Source organism: Oncorhynchus clarkii, chromosome 16 (assembly GCF_045791955.1).
Source record: "Oncorhynchus clarkii lewisi isolate Uvic-CL-2024 chromosome 16, UVic_Ocla_1.0, whole genome shotgun sequence".
NCBI lineage: Eukaryota > Metazoa > Chordata > Actinopteri > Salmoniformes > Salmonidae > Oncorhynchus > Oncorhynchus clarkii.
This window is the reverse complement of record NC_092162.1, coordinates 58,147,138-58,162,580: the sequence shown is the minus strand read 5'-3', so window position 1 is coordinate 58,162,580 and position 15,443 is coordinate 58,147,138. Positions and strand designations below refer to the sequence as shown.

At 44.1% G+C, this 15,443-nt stretch overlaps 1 protein-coding gene across 2 annotated transcripts in view; it reads left to right on the top strand.

Annotated features, from left to right (window-relative positions):
• LOC139368811 (transmembrane and coiled-coil domains protein 1-like) overlaps positions 1-15,443 on the top strand; it is a 96,726-nt gene that overhangs the window by 15,132 nt on the left and 66,151 nt on the right. For both annotated transcript variants that reach the window (XM_071108181.1, XM_071108183.1), the window contains exons 2-3: positions 9,284-9,331; positions 10,992-11,305. In XM_071108181.1, coding sequence (XP_070964282.1) covers positions 9,325-9,331; positions 10,992-11,305 — 321 coding nt within the window. In that variant the 5' untranslated portion in view covers positions 9,284-9,324. The remainder of the gene's footprint in view (positions 1-9,283; positions 9,332-10,991; positions 11,306-15,443) is intronic.

Genomic DNA, 15,443 nt, shown 5'->3' with positions numbered 1-15,443 from the left:
ACACAGATGGCACGCTACAGGACTGTTTTGCTAGCACAGACTGGAATATGTTCCGTGATTCATCCAATGGCATTGAGGAGTATACCACCTCAGTCACCGGCTTCATCAATAAATGCATGGAGGATGTCGTCCCCACAGTGACTGTATGTACATATCCCAACCAGAAGCCATGGTTTACAGGCAACATCCACACCAAGCTATAGGCTAGAGATGCCGCTTTCAAGGAGCGGGACACTAATCGGGACGCTTATTAGAAATCCTGCTATGCCCTCAGACGAACCATCAAACAGGCAAAGTGTCAATACAGGACTAAGATTAAATCCTACTACACCGGCTCTGATGTTCGTCGGATGTGGCAGGGCTTGCATACTACGAACTACAAAGGGAAACCCAGCCACGAGCTCCCCAGTGACACAAGCCTACCAGACGAGATAAATGCCTTTTTATGCTTTGAGGTGAGCAATAATGAAGCATGCATGAGAGCATCAGCTGTTCCGATGTGAGTAAGACCTTTAAACATGTCAACATTCACAAAGCTGTGAGGCCAGATGGATTACCAGGGCGTGTACTCAGAGCATGCCCGGACAAACTGGCAAGTGTCTTCACTGACATTTTCAACCTCTCTCTGACCGAGTCTGTAATACCCACATGTTTCAAGCAGACCACCATAGTCCTTGTGCCCAAACATGCGAAGTTAACCTGCCTAAATGACTACCTCCCCGTAGCACTCCTGTCGGTAGCCATGAAGTGCTTTGAAAGGCTGGTCATGGCTCACGTCAGCACCATCATCCCTGAAACCCTAGACCCACTCCAATTCGCATACCGCCCCAACAGATCCACAGATGACACAATCTCAATCGCACTCTATACTGCCCTTTCTCACCTTGACAAAAGGAACACCTATGTGAGAATGCTGTTCATTGACTACAGCTCAGCGTTCAACACCATGGTGCCCACAAAGCTCATCACTAAGCTAAGGACCTCCCTCTGCAACTGGATCCTGGACGTCCTGACGGACCGGCCCCAGGTGGTACGTGTAGGTAACAACACATCCACCACGCTGATCCTCAACACCGGTTCCCCTCAGTGGTGCGTGCTTAGTCCCCTCCTCTACTCCCTGTTCCCCCACGGCTGCGTGGCCAAGTACGACTCCAACACCATCATTAAGTTTGCTGATGACACAACAGTGCTAGGTCTGATCACCGACAACGATGAGACAGCCTATAGAGAGGAGGTCAAAGACCTGCCAGGCAAAGATCTGCCTGGACAACAACCTCTCCCTCAATGTGAGCAAGACAAAGGAGTTGATTGTGGACTACAGGAAAAGGAGGGCAAAACAGGCCCTTATTTACATCGATGGGGCTGCAGTGGAGCAAGTCGAGAGTTTGAAGTTTCTTAGTGTCCACAACACCAACAAACTATCATGGTCACATCACCAACAAACTATCATGGGCCATACACACCAAGACAGTTGTGAAGAGGACACTACAACACCTTTTCCCCCTCAAGAGACTGAAACGATCTGGCATGGGTTCCCAGATTTTAAAAAAGTTCTACAGCTGCATAATCGAGAGCATCTTGACTGGTTGCATCACCACCTGGAATGGAAACTGCTTGGCATCTGACCCTAAGGTGCTACAGAGGTTAATGGGAAATGCATACGGCCCAATACATCACCAGGCGATGTCAGAGAAAGGCCTAAAAAATGGTCTAAGATTCTAGTCACCCAAGTCATAGACTGTTCTCTCTGCTAACGCATGGCAAGCGGTACCGGAGTGCCAGTCTAGGTTCCACCCTTTGTTTTTACTCTGCTACTACTCGCTGTTTATCATCTATGCATAGTCACTTTCCCTCTTCCTACATGCACAAATTACCTTGATTCATCTGCACATTTACTCAGTACCTGTCACGACTTCCACCGAAGTCGGCTCCTCTCCTTGTTCGGGCGGCGTTCGGCGGGCGACGTCACCAGCCTTCTAGCCATCACCCCTCTATTTTTCATTGTTACATTTGTTTTGTCTTGTTCCCCGCACGCCTGGTTTACATTCCCTAATCACGTATATACAGTATGTTCCTCTGTTCCCCCCCATATCCTTGTGTGGAATTGTTTTGTTACATGTCAGTGTGTCACGCCAGGCTGGTTATTTCCCCCCTGGGTATTCTTGTTTACCCATAGTAGGTTGGATTATTTTACGTTTGTTTTTGTGACTGCATTTTGCGCAATTCTCTTTTGCATTTTGGCTGGAGGTTTGACGCTGTTGCGCCCGTTTGTTGTGCTTCTGCCCAATAAAGAGTACGCCTGATCACAACTTTCTGCTCTCCTGCACCTGACTTCAAACACCAGTAGCGCATACGCTGACAGTACCGGTACCCCCTGTATATAGCCTCGTTATTGTTATGTAATTCTACAGTGTTCCATTTCATTTTTACTTTATTTTATTTAGTAAATATTTTCTTTATTATTTTCTTGCACTGCATTTGCACTGTCGGTTAAGGGCTTGTAAGTAAACATTTCACTGTAAGGTGTCACTGTTGTATTCAGCGTATGTGACAAGTAAAATATGATTTGATTTGAAAATGATGTACAGTTGAAGTCGGAAGTTTACATACACTTAGGTTGGAGTCATTAAAACTAGTTTTTCAACCACTCCACAAATGTCTTGTTAACAAACTATGGTTTTGGCAAGTCGGTTAGGACATCTACTTTGTGCATGATACAAGTAATTTTTCCAACAATTGTTTACAGACAGATTATTTCACTTATAATTCACTGCATCACAATTCCAATGGGTCAGAAGTTTACATACACTAAGTTGACTGTGCCTTTTAAACAGCTTGGAAAATTACAGAAAATGATGTCATGGCTTTAGAAGCTTCTGATAGGCAAATTGACATCATTTGAGTCAATTGGAGGTGTACCTGTGGATGTATTTCAAGGCCTACCTTCAAACTCAGTGCCTTTTTGCGTGACATCATGGGACAATCAAGAAATCAGTCAATACCTCAGAAAAACAATTGCAGACCTCCAAAAGTCTGGTTCATCCTTGGGAGCAATTTCCAAACGCCTGAAGGTACCACGTTCATCTGTACAAACAATAGTACGCAAGTATAAACTCCATGGGACCACGCAACCGTCATACCGCTCAGGAAGGAGACACGTTCTGTCTCCTAGAGATGAACGTACTTTGTTGCGAAAAGTGCAAATCAATCCCAGAACAACAGCAAAGGACCTTGTGAAGATGCTGGAGGAAACAGGTACAAAGTATCTATATCCACAGTAAAATGAGTCCTATATCGACATAACCTGAAAGGCCGCTCAGCAAGGAAGAAGCCACTGCTCCAAAACCGCCATAAAAAAAAGCCAGACTACGGTTTGCAACTGCACATGGGGACAAAGATCGTACTTTTTGGAGAAATGTCCTCTGGTCTGATGAAACAAAAATATAACTGTTTGGCCATAATGACCATCGTTATGTTTGGAGGAAAAACAGGGAGGCTTGCAAGCCGAAGAACACCATCCCAACCGTGAAGCACGGGGTGGCAGCATCATGTTGTGGGGGTGCTTTGCTGCAGGAGGGACTAGTGCTCTTCACAGAATGGATGGCATCGTGAGGAGGAAAATTATGTGGATATCTTGAAGCAACATCTCAAGACATCAGTCTGGAAGTTAAAGCTTGGTCGTAAATGGGTCTTCCAAATGGACAATGACCCCAAGCATACTTCCAAATTTGTGACAAAATGGCTTAAGGACAACAATGTCAAGGTATTGGAGTGGCCATCACAAAGCTCTGACCTCAATCCTATAGAAAATTTGTGGGCAGAACTGAAAAAGCATGTTCGAGCAACGAGGCCTACAAACCTGACTCAGTTACACCAGTTCTGCCAGGAGGAATGGGCCAGAATTTACCCAACTTATTGTGGTTAGCTTGTGGAAGGCTACCCAAAATGTTTGACCCAAGTTAAACCATTTAAAGGCAATGCTACCAAATAGTAATTGAGTGTATGTTAACTTCTGACCCACTGGGAATGTGATGTAAGAAATAAAAGCTGAAATAAGTCATTCTCTCTACTATTATTCTGACATTTCACATTCTTAAAATAAAGTGGTGATCCTAACTGAGCTAAAACAGAGAATTTTTACTGGGATTAAATGTCAGGAACTTGAAAAACTGAGTTTAAATGTAGTTGGCTAAGGTGTATGTACATTTCTGACTTCAACTGTAGTTACCACCATGCTTGAAATTCTAAAGGGTGGTGCTCATTGATGTGTTGAATTTGCCCCAAACATAACACTCTGTTTTCAGGACATAAAGTTAATTTCTTTGCCAAATTTTTGCACTGTTACTTTAGTGCCTTGTTTCAAACAGGATGTTATGTTTTAGAATGTTTATTTTCTGTACAGAAAATGTTGCTCCTTTCACTTAGGTTAGTATTGTGTATTAACTACAATGTTGTTGATCCATCCTCTCCGGCAACTGAGTTAGAAAGGAAGCCTATATCTTTTTAGTAACTGGGTGTAATTAATATATTATTAACTTCACCATGCTCAGAGGGATATTCAATGTCTGTTTTTTTTTGTGTTTTTCTCCAATAGGTGCGCTCCGTTGCGAGGCATTGGAAAACCTCCCTAGTCTTTGTGGTTTAATCTGTTTTTGAAATTCACTGCTCGACTGAGGGAACTTACAGATAATTGTATGTGTTGGTTACAGAGATGAGATGATATTAAACACTATTATTGCACACAGAGTGAGTCCATGCAAATTATTATGTGACTTGTTAAGCACATTATTTACTCCTGAACTTGCCATAACAAAGGTGTTGAATAGTTATTGCCTTAAGACATTTCAGCTTTTCATTTTTAATTCATTAGTAAACATTTCTAAAAACATAATTCCACTTTGACATTGTGGGGTATTGTGTGTAAGTATTGTGTGTTTGACATTGTGGGGTATTGTGTGTTTGACATTGTGGGGTATTGTGTGTAAGTAGGCCAGTGACACAAAATCTACATTTCATTTTGAATTCAGGCTGTAACACAACACAATGTGGAAAAAGCCAAGGAGTGTGAATACTTTCTGAAGGCACTGTACCATCTCTAATCTCTCAGGTTAAACCCAGTGTAGCTAGAACACTCTCTGGTCAATTGGCTGCTTTTAATCCTGCTGAGACACACAAGACACACACACACCACACACATACACTTATCACACTTATCACACTTTCTGCAGCTTGTGTGAGGCATCCCCTCAGTGTCAATACTGACGGTCTCAACGGGTTCCTTTCTCTTACCTCGCTCTCTCTATTTTCTGTTTTCTCTTCATCTCCTGCTCTCTCTCTGCTGCTCTCTCTCTGACCTTCTCTGCCCCCCCCCCCCCCACACACACACACAGACAACATAAACAGATACAATAACGATTGTTCATGCTTCCTGTGCTGTCATGGGGCTGCAGAATGAGATGGGCTCCATTATCAGTCAGAGAGCACCTACCCACACACACTCTATCACTCCCTGTCTGTCTCTCTCTCTCTGAACAGCATCGCTGCCAGAACTCTCTGGCCTAATTCCTCTTTATTGATATGTGTGTGTGTGTGTGTGTGTGTGTGTGTGTGTGTGTGTGTGTGTGTGTGTGTGTGTGTGTGTGTGTGTGTGTGTGTGTGTGTGTGTGTGTGTCAGTGAAAGAAACAGGGCACAAAGGCCAGAGATAGGGCTCTGTGTTGCTCTAAGCAGAACAAAGAGCAGCCTGTTCCATGTGAACTGTATGGGTCTGTTTAAGGCTACTGGGATTTATTTGGATTTAATCTATAGGTTCAACAATGACCAACAGTATGTGTGCCTCAGTGCAACAACTATGGGTCCAGATTGACCAACCAAAAGACAGCTGAACTACTTAGCCTAACTGGGTTAGGATGGACATTTTAATTCAATTAACGGAACACTCTAAATAGTAGACACAATATTGCTGCCAAATCAAATCAATCAAATGGTATATCTTCATAAACAACTGGTGTAGACTAACATTAAATGAAATGCTTACTTACGGGCAGGCCCTTCCCAACAAGTAAAACAATTAAAGAAAATAATAACACAAGGAATAAATAGACAATGAGTCATGATAACTTGACTACATACACAGTGTACCAGTCCCGAGTCGATGTGCAGCGGTACAAGGTAATTGAGGTAGATATGTACATACAGGTAGGGATAAAGTGACAGGATAGATAATAAACAGTAGCAGCAGTGTATGTTATGATTCAGAAGAGTTAGTGTTAAAAGTGTCAATGCAGATAGCCATTGAGTCCACATACAGTATCATGGTCATGGAGCCGGGGCTGTCACGGTTAACAGTCTGAGTAACGGTTGACGACAAGTCAAACTTACATAACCAGCAGTGATCTTATCATTGTTTCTTTTTTTAAGTGAATTTATTTATTTGATTTGAACCAGGCTTACAGTGAGATGGCATGGCATGCCTGTCTGCCTGGTAAGCAAGGCTCCATCTCTCCATCTGGATTTAGTTGGCCATGCGGAGACAATGGTATCAGCAACAGGAAGACTGACATGGCCAATGAATGGACTGACCTGCAGTTAGGGCACAGGTCATTTTGTGTGTGTGTGTGTGTGTGTGTGTGTGTGTGTGTGTCCCCGTGCCAGGGGCTTCCAGAAGGGCCAATGTCCTCGTGGTCGTTGCTGGTTCACTTTTGACTGGGCCACAGTGATTCTGAGAAATGTGCTGACTCATCATGGCTGCACTGCCAACACAGGCTCTGACACCTGTTGTCTGTTTAATCATCAATGTCTGTGTGTGTGTGGGGGGGGGTGGGGGGGGGGGGGGGGGGGGGGGGGGTGTCGTATAGGCCTATGTGAATGATTTGTGCTGTAGTGAATGTATCATGTGTTGGCAGTGGCCTCTAGTTTACCAAGTCCCTTTCTGTTATTCCAGCAGCACCTGCTCTGAGGGTCAGGGTCAGACCAGGATAGAACAGAGCAGCACTGTCATGTCACTCAACAGTCCATCTGGCGAGTGATGCGCACATTTCATTTGATTTTATAGTAGGGTAAATCCATTGGAATTCAATCACTTTTGACCGCACTCTTTTTGATTTGAACAAAACCTTCAATACATATTGTCCCATTGTAGAAGTGCAAACACAAGAGGTAAAGGTGCTCAAAGTTGACCCATTTTGCATACCCCTACCATACTATGAGACGTCCCTATCTTCATCACTGGAAAATATTAACGCTTGAGTTTAATATCATTTAAAAGCTTACCAACAGGTTTGTCAAACTGTTATCATTTCTTGAAAAAAAGTCATATCATTTTTATTTTATTCTGTAACGTCAATTATCAGAAAATGCAGAAACTCAAGATTTTTTCATATTCGCATATATGTGTAGCTTAGACTTTATTGTACATAATCTGAGGTTTTTGTGTTGAGAGACGGGGGGGGGGGGTCCGTTGCCACGGTGAAGACCAGATAAAAATTCCACCTCTTCCTCCAAAACAAAAAATACACACTATGTTGCTGTTTGAATGTCAGGGTTGCTGTGTGAATGCGTCAGTGTATCTGTTGTGAATGTCAGTGAGGCTGTGTGAATGTCAGTGTTGTTATGTGAATGTCATTTTGCCTGTGTGAATATTGACAGTGTGGCTGTGTGAATGTGTTGGTGTAAAAATATCACTGTGGCTGTGTGAATGTATCAGTGTTGGTGTGTGAATGTCAGTTTGGCTGTGTGAATGTCAGTTTGGCTGTGTGAATGTCAGTTTGGCTGTGTGAATGTCAGTTTGGCTGTGTGAATGTCAGTTTGGCTGTGTGAATGTGGCTGTGTTGCTGTGTGAATATGTCAGTGTTGCTGTAGTGTGCGTCACTGTGCCGTGTGCTGCTATCTCCTCTCTCTGGGCCCATTGTGAAACTGAACAGCTGACTGTGCTAACTGGCTTTGACGTGGGCCCAGATTTTCAATGCTGCATTTGTGTAGATTGCATTCTCTGTCTCTCTGTCTCTGTCTCACTCTCTCTCTCTGTATCACTCTCTCTGTATGTCTGTGTTTGTGTGCCCTGCGTTGGTGTGTATGTGTGATATAGTAGACTCTTATGACTGTGCAGCTGCTGGAATTTATACTGAACAAAAATATAAACTCAACATGTAAAGTGTTGGTCCCATGTTTCATGAACTGAAATGAAAGATTACAGAAATGTTCCACACGCACAAAAAGCTTATTTCTCTCAATTTTTGACCACAAATTTGTTTATATCCCTGTTAGGTAGCATTTCTCCTTTTCCAAGATAATCCATCCACCTGACGGGTGTGGCATATCAAAAAGCTGATTAAACTGAATGATCATTACATAGGTGAACCTTGTGCTGGGGACAATACAAGTTTTGTCACACAACACAATACCATAAATTGACTGCAGGAATGTCCACCAGAGCTGTTGCCGGAAAATTTAATTTTAATTTTTCTACCATAAGTAGAGAAACATTGTTTTAGAGAATTCGGCAGTACGTCCAACTGGCCTCACAACTTCAGACCACGCCAGCCCAGGACCTCCACATCCAGTTTCTTCATCTGCTGGATCGTCTGAGGGTGTGCCGAGGAGTATTTATATCTATAAAAAGCCCTTGGCTGGGCTCGGCTCCCCCTTGGCTGGGCTTGGCTCCACAATGGCTCCGCCCTTGCTTGTGAAATCCATAGATTAGGGCCAAATGTATTCATTTCAATTGACTGATTTCCTTATATGAACTGTAACTCAGTAAAATAATTGAAATTGTTGCATGTTGCGTTTATATTTTTGTTCAGTATAGTTTGCATGTTTAACAGTCACTCCCCAGAGCTCAGAATGTTCCTGACTTTGCCTTGTTTACCAACCCTCAGTGCCAATAGTCACTGTGTTTGACAAGCTGCCTTCTCTTCACACCAGGGATGTGTGTCTAAGGCCATTACTGTCTCTCCTCAACCTCATAGGAATTCATGTGGGTCGGGTTTGTTTGGGTTGTTGCAGGTTAGGTAAATTTGTATAATGAGCCTGTGTTGCTGTGGGTTGTTGATTTTTTGAGGAAGTCATTCTCTCCAGACACCACTGTCACAGTAAGCAGAAGGATCTGTTTAGTGACGCTAGAGAATCCACCAGCAGACACACATGGCACGCAGCACACAGCACACCCACACACACAATACTTGGGTGTTATATTTGATTGTGTATAGATTAAGTAGATGTTTATTAGTCTCTCTCCCTCTCTCTCGCGCTCTCTCTCTCTCACACACAATCTCTCTCTCTCTACAGGTGATCTTGGACACTGAGTCAGGCTAGGCAGCTTTGGGCTGATGTTAGGTGGGTTTTTTCACTTATTAGTCTCTCTTTTTTTGTTTCTTTCTCCTATCCCCTTCCCCTAACTAACCCATAGCCTGTTTGTGTTTGTGTGTGTCTGTGGTCTGTGGTGTTAATAGAAGTTGCCCCCTATATCTGGCCCAGGGTCAAGTCGACAGGCAACTTCAAGCAGTGTCTGTTCTAAAACATCTTCCTGTGTACTTCCTTTTGTCCGTCCCTTATTTCCACCCACCTCATAACCCATTTCCTCTCTTTCTGTGGTAGACTACTAGACGAGCATGATCTTTGAGCTGATTGGCAGATGCATGCAACCTTATGGACTCCCATTGCTCGCCGCTGAACCTCTCCTGTCCCACCCCATCCTGTCCTGTCTGACAGAGACAGAGAGTGAACCCTAAAACACACACCCTACTTTAAATTTAACTAGGCAAGTCAATTAAGAACAAATTCTTATTTACAATGATGGCCTACCAGGGAATAGTGGGTAAACTCCCTTGTTCAAGGGCAGAATGACAGATTTTTACCTTGTCAGCTCAGGGATTCGATCCAGCAACCTTTCAGTTACTGGCCCAATGCTCTAACCACTAGGCTACCTGCTGCCCCAAATCTACCCTATTCAACCCTACTCTATCCTATCCTATCCTACCCTACTTTACCCTACTATACTATACACAACTCTACCCAACTCTAACCTAATCTACCCTACTATACTCTGCCCTACTATACTATGCTCCACCCTACCCTACTATACACTACCCTACCCTACTCTACCCTACTCTACCCTACCCTCTACTATACTCTACTCTACTCCACCCTACTCCACCCTACCCTACTCTACTCTACTCTACTCTACCAAAATATACTCTACTCCACCCTACCCTACCCTACTATACTCTACCATACTCTACCCTACCCCACTATACCCTACTATACTCTACCCTACTATACCCTACTATACTATACTCAACCCTACCCTACTCTACCCTACTCTACTCTACTACTATACTCTACTGCACCCTGCTCTACTCTACCCTACTCTACTCTACCCTACTCTACTATACTCTACACTACTATACTATACTCTACCATCCTCTATTCTACCCTACTATACTATACTCTACCCTACTCTAGTCTACTCTACCCTACTATACTATGCTCTACCTTACTCTACTCTACCCGACTCTACTCAATCTAGTTAGAAAGCTTAGCAAGACAATAAGTTAATTACTGTACTCTCCTGTTCCAGTCCCACCTGTCTGACAAAGAGAGCGTAAATTATAACAACTCTGTATTCTACTCATAAGTTACCAATCCCCCTATCCTATCTCCCAACCACTCTAGTCCAGACCACCCCCAATACAGACTCCCCTATCCCAGCCCTATTCCCCTGTCTATGAGAGTGCTGCATCATCGTATGCAGTGAGGGGGTAGTGAGAGGCACCCAGGGGAGTCAGGGCATAGAGGAGGGGTGAAGGACTCAGGCCTCTGGAACTGTTCCTCTCACTCAGACCACCACGCCCTCTCCAAAATTACACAGGAATGTCTGAAAGAGCATTGGCGTCCTGGGCCAGGGTGTGAAGCAGCTGTTCCAGCAGCAACGCAGACGCGTTGTCCTGATTTTGACCCCCCCCCCCCCCCTCTGGTGTTCTCCTTGCTCCCCCAGCTGGTCAGGGTGCCGGCCCTGTGGGCACCATGAGGCGAGGGACCAGCCTGCAGAGCCGGCGCAGTAAGGGGACAGGGGGGAACGGGACAGGGGCCGGAGTAGGAGACCGGGACCCCTCTCTGAGAGGCAGCCCCCAGGCCCCCCAGCGCCGGCCTACCTACGATGCACAGCAGCATTCCGTCCGCCCGCGCTCCTCCTCAACCACTGACAACACCACACCAAGTAGCCCTTCCCTTGGTTACCACCCTGGATACGTGACGCCAGGCGACGTGGTGCTATCGTCAGGATACCAGTCCACGGAGGAGACAGAGAGGGTGAGTGATGTCAGCTGTCAATCATATGAGGGTTTTCTTTGGTCAGGGTTTATGGTCATGTTTTGTCTGGTAATGGATATGATACAGTCCTGTCGTACTCAGGTGGTCTGCATCATACAACAGGCCTGCTCTTAAATATTGAGGAGAGCTTAAGCTCTGTGTTTGGAGTAGGACACATTTTGTAGGTGTAATAATGTCCAGTAATTCTCCTGAGCATAGGCAGTGTTAATCCAGGCTCAGGTCAGAGGTACGTACACACACACACACACACGCAAATACTTGGGCCTACTCAGATCAGTCAGAAACAGGTATTCCTGAGTCCCGGCTACCCAAAGACTGTATTGGTACCCTTGATGGCCAAAGAGCTCTATTTTTAAGTCCTCCAACAAATGTAAACATCTGGAGTTTGCTAAAGGGTATTGCCACTTGGATTGGAACCGTTTCTATGGTCAGATGACATGAAAATATAGCTCTTTGGCCACGCACACCAGTGGTGGGATTTGCGTCAGAAGAAAGATGTAAATGCAGAAAGAACCCCATACCTACTGTAAAATAGGTTAGTGGATCTTTGATTTAATGGGCCTATTTTGATCGATTGGTCCTGGGGTCCTTGTTAACGTCAACTGCATCATGAACTTGACCAAGTACCAGGACATTTTAGCCAAAAACCTGGTTACCTCTGCCAGGAGACTGAAACTTGACTGCAAGTGGATCTTCCAGCAAGACAATAACCCCAAGCACACATTAAAATCCCCAAAGAAATGGTTAATGGGCCACAAAATCAACATTTTGCAATGGCCATCTCAGTCTCCGGACTTGAACCCCATTGAAAACCTGTGGTTTAAATAGAAGAGGACAGTCCATAAGAGCAGACGGAGGATATCAAGGACCTGGAAAGATTCTGTATGGAGGAATGGTCTAAGATCCTCCTAATGTGTTCTTCAACCTCATAAAACATTTTAGAAAAAGGCTCAGTGCCGTGATCCTCGCAAGCTGAGCTATTGAAAGGTATTGAAAATAGGGGTGCCAATAGTTTTGACCCATATCTTTTTGAGAAAATAAATGATTACTTGTTAAAGAAAATCTGTTTCTCTGACTAATTTGTATAAGTATAAAACAATATCATTTCCCCCCCCCAAAAAAAATCATACAATCTAGCTCAGTATTTTTATTATTTATTGTATACCGTCTTTTTTGCTCATCTTCATCAAGAGTGCCAATCATTTCGGATATGACTCTACATCTGGAGCGACCCATCTGCTTGATATACGTTATCCTAGCAAGAAAGCCAAACACCACTCTCAAAATGTTTGACAATGGTATGTTCAAGTGTAATTGTTGTCATGTAGTCTCTTAGATCGGACCAATTTTCTGCACAGGGCTGCTCAGATTCTGTCATTTTTAACATGATATGAGACGTGTGATGATGAATTGTCCCCCGGAGGAAGTACTAGTGCTGAATGTTCTAGAAACTCTGTCCATCACCATAATGTATCAAGGAGAGCTCCTGGTGTTGTAGGAGCACTGAGAATGAATGAGAATGTCTGTCATTCTGTGGGAATAGGAAATGCTTGGTATGCTACGCAAGATGTGTGTGTGTTGTCCTCCTTTTCAGTATGTCTGTATGTTCTCTGAGAGAGGGGATGCTAGTCCATCTGTGGTAAGAGATGCATTGAGATGTGGTGGATATCTGTACCAGACACTGCTATCACCACACACACACACACACACACACACACACACACACACACACACACACACACACACACACACACACACACACAGCCTGGGGGACAGACGGTGTGTAAGAATTGGCCTCTTGTGTCTGAAAGGACAGAGCTCTGTAACAAAGGAAAGCTGACAAAGAGGAAGTGCATACAGTATTCTCTTGCTTATCTAGCATGCTATGTTCTTTTTATACCCTCTGGTAAAGTAGTCTCTCTTATTTTTTATTTAACCTTTATTTAACTAGGCAAGTCAGTTAATAACAAAGTATTATTTACAATGCCCGGCCTACACCGGCCAAACCCGGACAATGCTGGGCCAATTGTGCACCGCCCTATGGGACTCCCAATCACGGCCGGTTGTGATACAGCCTTAATTCAAACCTGGGTGTCTGTAGTGACACCTCTTGCACTGAGATGCAGTGCCATAGACTACTGCGCCAGGTGAAAACTCTGCCCATTTGTGTTCACTTAACTTTATCCAACAGATGCCTTTAGTTGGGGCACCATGCCAGATTATTTTGTCATTCAACAACACTACTTATTGTTGCCAAGACAAGAGACACTTTGACTAAAATAGATACAGACTGGCACTGGTAGGAGAATATCGATTTTCAGCCTTGCTCTTCTCTTGGTCAGATGACAGTGGTTTAGTATGAAGATATGCAGAAACTGCTTCTCCAATAGAAATCTCTGGTCACGCTTGTAGGCGATGTCATGGCAATAGTTGGCTAGCTAAACTCCTGCATAGAAACACGTCACCAGGTCCACCGGTCGTCTTGCACCTAACTGCACATGTGCAGACCATCCAATCAAAGGCACTCCTTACATATAAAGTAGTTTTTGACAAATTTCAGGAGGTTGGAGTAATACAGTTTTTTACGATTGCTTACACACTAAAATGTAACTTTTCCCACAATTAGCAAAACCTTACACTCAAGGAGCAAAACACAAGGCTAGATTTGCACAACTGTACGCACATTGTCAGCTTCACACTATTTGCAAAACATTACACACAGTGATTTGCAAAACACTAAACACACTTGTATACATCAGACACAGAAGTATATCATGATGTCACTTCCTTGCAATTCCAAAGCACTGACTGTCAAATTACCACACCTATGAGCCAATCTGTTAAACACAGCCATCAGGTGCACAAACACATGATTGCTAAATTGTAGACACACCAATCAGGTTTAAGCACTATAAAAATGCAGCAGGTAGGTTCACCTGCCTTCAACCAAAATGGAAGGAGTCAGAAGAAGAGTGAGGGTGAGAGGAGGAGTACACAGAGGAGGAGAAGGAGGTAGAGGAAGAGGCAGAGGCCGAGCCAGAGGTCAAGGAAGACCTGAAGCAGGAGGAGAACGTGCACAAAGAATAAGAGGACCAAACGTGTCAAATTGACACTCGTGCAACACTAGTGGACCATGTTGTGAACCACGGATTGCCGCTGAGGGAGGCTGGACTGAGAGTTCAGCCAAATCTTAGCATAAGGACTTTTCGACAGGAAAACAGGTAAAATATCTGTCTACAGTTACAGTAATCAGCTGCTTATTGTATGCACCATATCAGCACATGTGATATCCCTTCCTGTGACATTGTACAGTAAGTTACATGTATTATTCTCTACATAGGATTGAGGGTCGGGAACGAGGGGGGGCCCATATTCACGCAAGAACAAGAGAGAGATAATAAACATGGTTTTGGCCAATAATGCTATCAGGCTCAGAGAACTACAAGCCAACATTATCGGTGACCATGCCATTTTCAATAATGTCCATCAGGTCTCTCAGTCAACACTGGCAACCACCCTGAAAAGACATCAGGTACAAATGAAACAACTTTATCGAGTGCCTTTTGAGAGGGTCAAAGGCTGCGGCATGAGTATGTGGAGGTTTGTTCACTTTAGCACTGTGATGTTGCATACTGCACACATGACTTTTTTACATTGACGTTATACTAGACCTATCCTGAACTACACAATCTTGTCTTTCACTGTATTTCAGGGAGTTTTGCAGATGGATGCTGAGGAAATCCTGCATGAATTCATATATATTGATGAAGCAGGGTTCAACCTCACAAAAGCAAGAAGGAGAGGCAGAAATATAATTGGCCACAGGGCTATAATCAATGTCCCCGGGCAACGTGGGGGTAACATCACCCTTTGCACTGCCATTTCACAGCATGGGGTTGTCCTCCATCATGCCAAAATGGGCCCTTACAACACACCTCACATTCTCACATTTTTGGACCGATTGCACCACATCGTCACAGCTGGTAATGAAATGCACCAGATGCAATACACGGTCATCTGGGACAACGTGTCATTCCACCGCTCTGCTTTGGTCCAGAACTGGTTTCAACACCATCCACAGATGTCAGTACTATACCTTCCATCATAATCTCTGTTT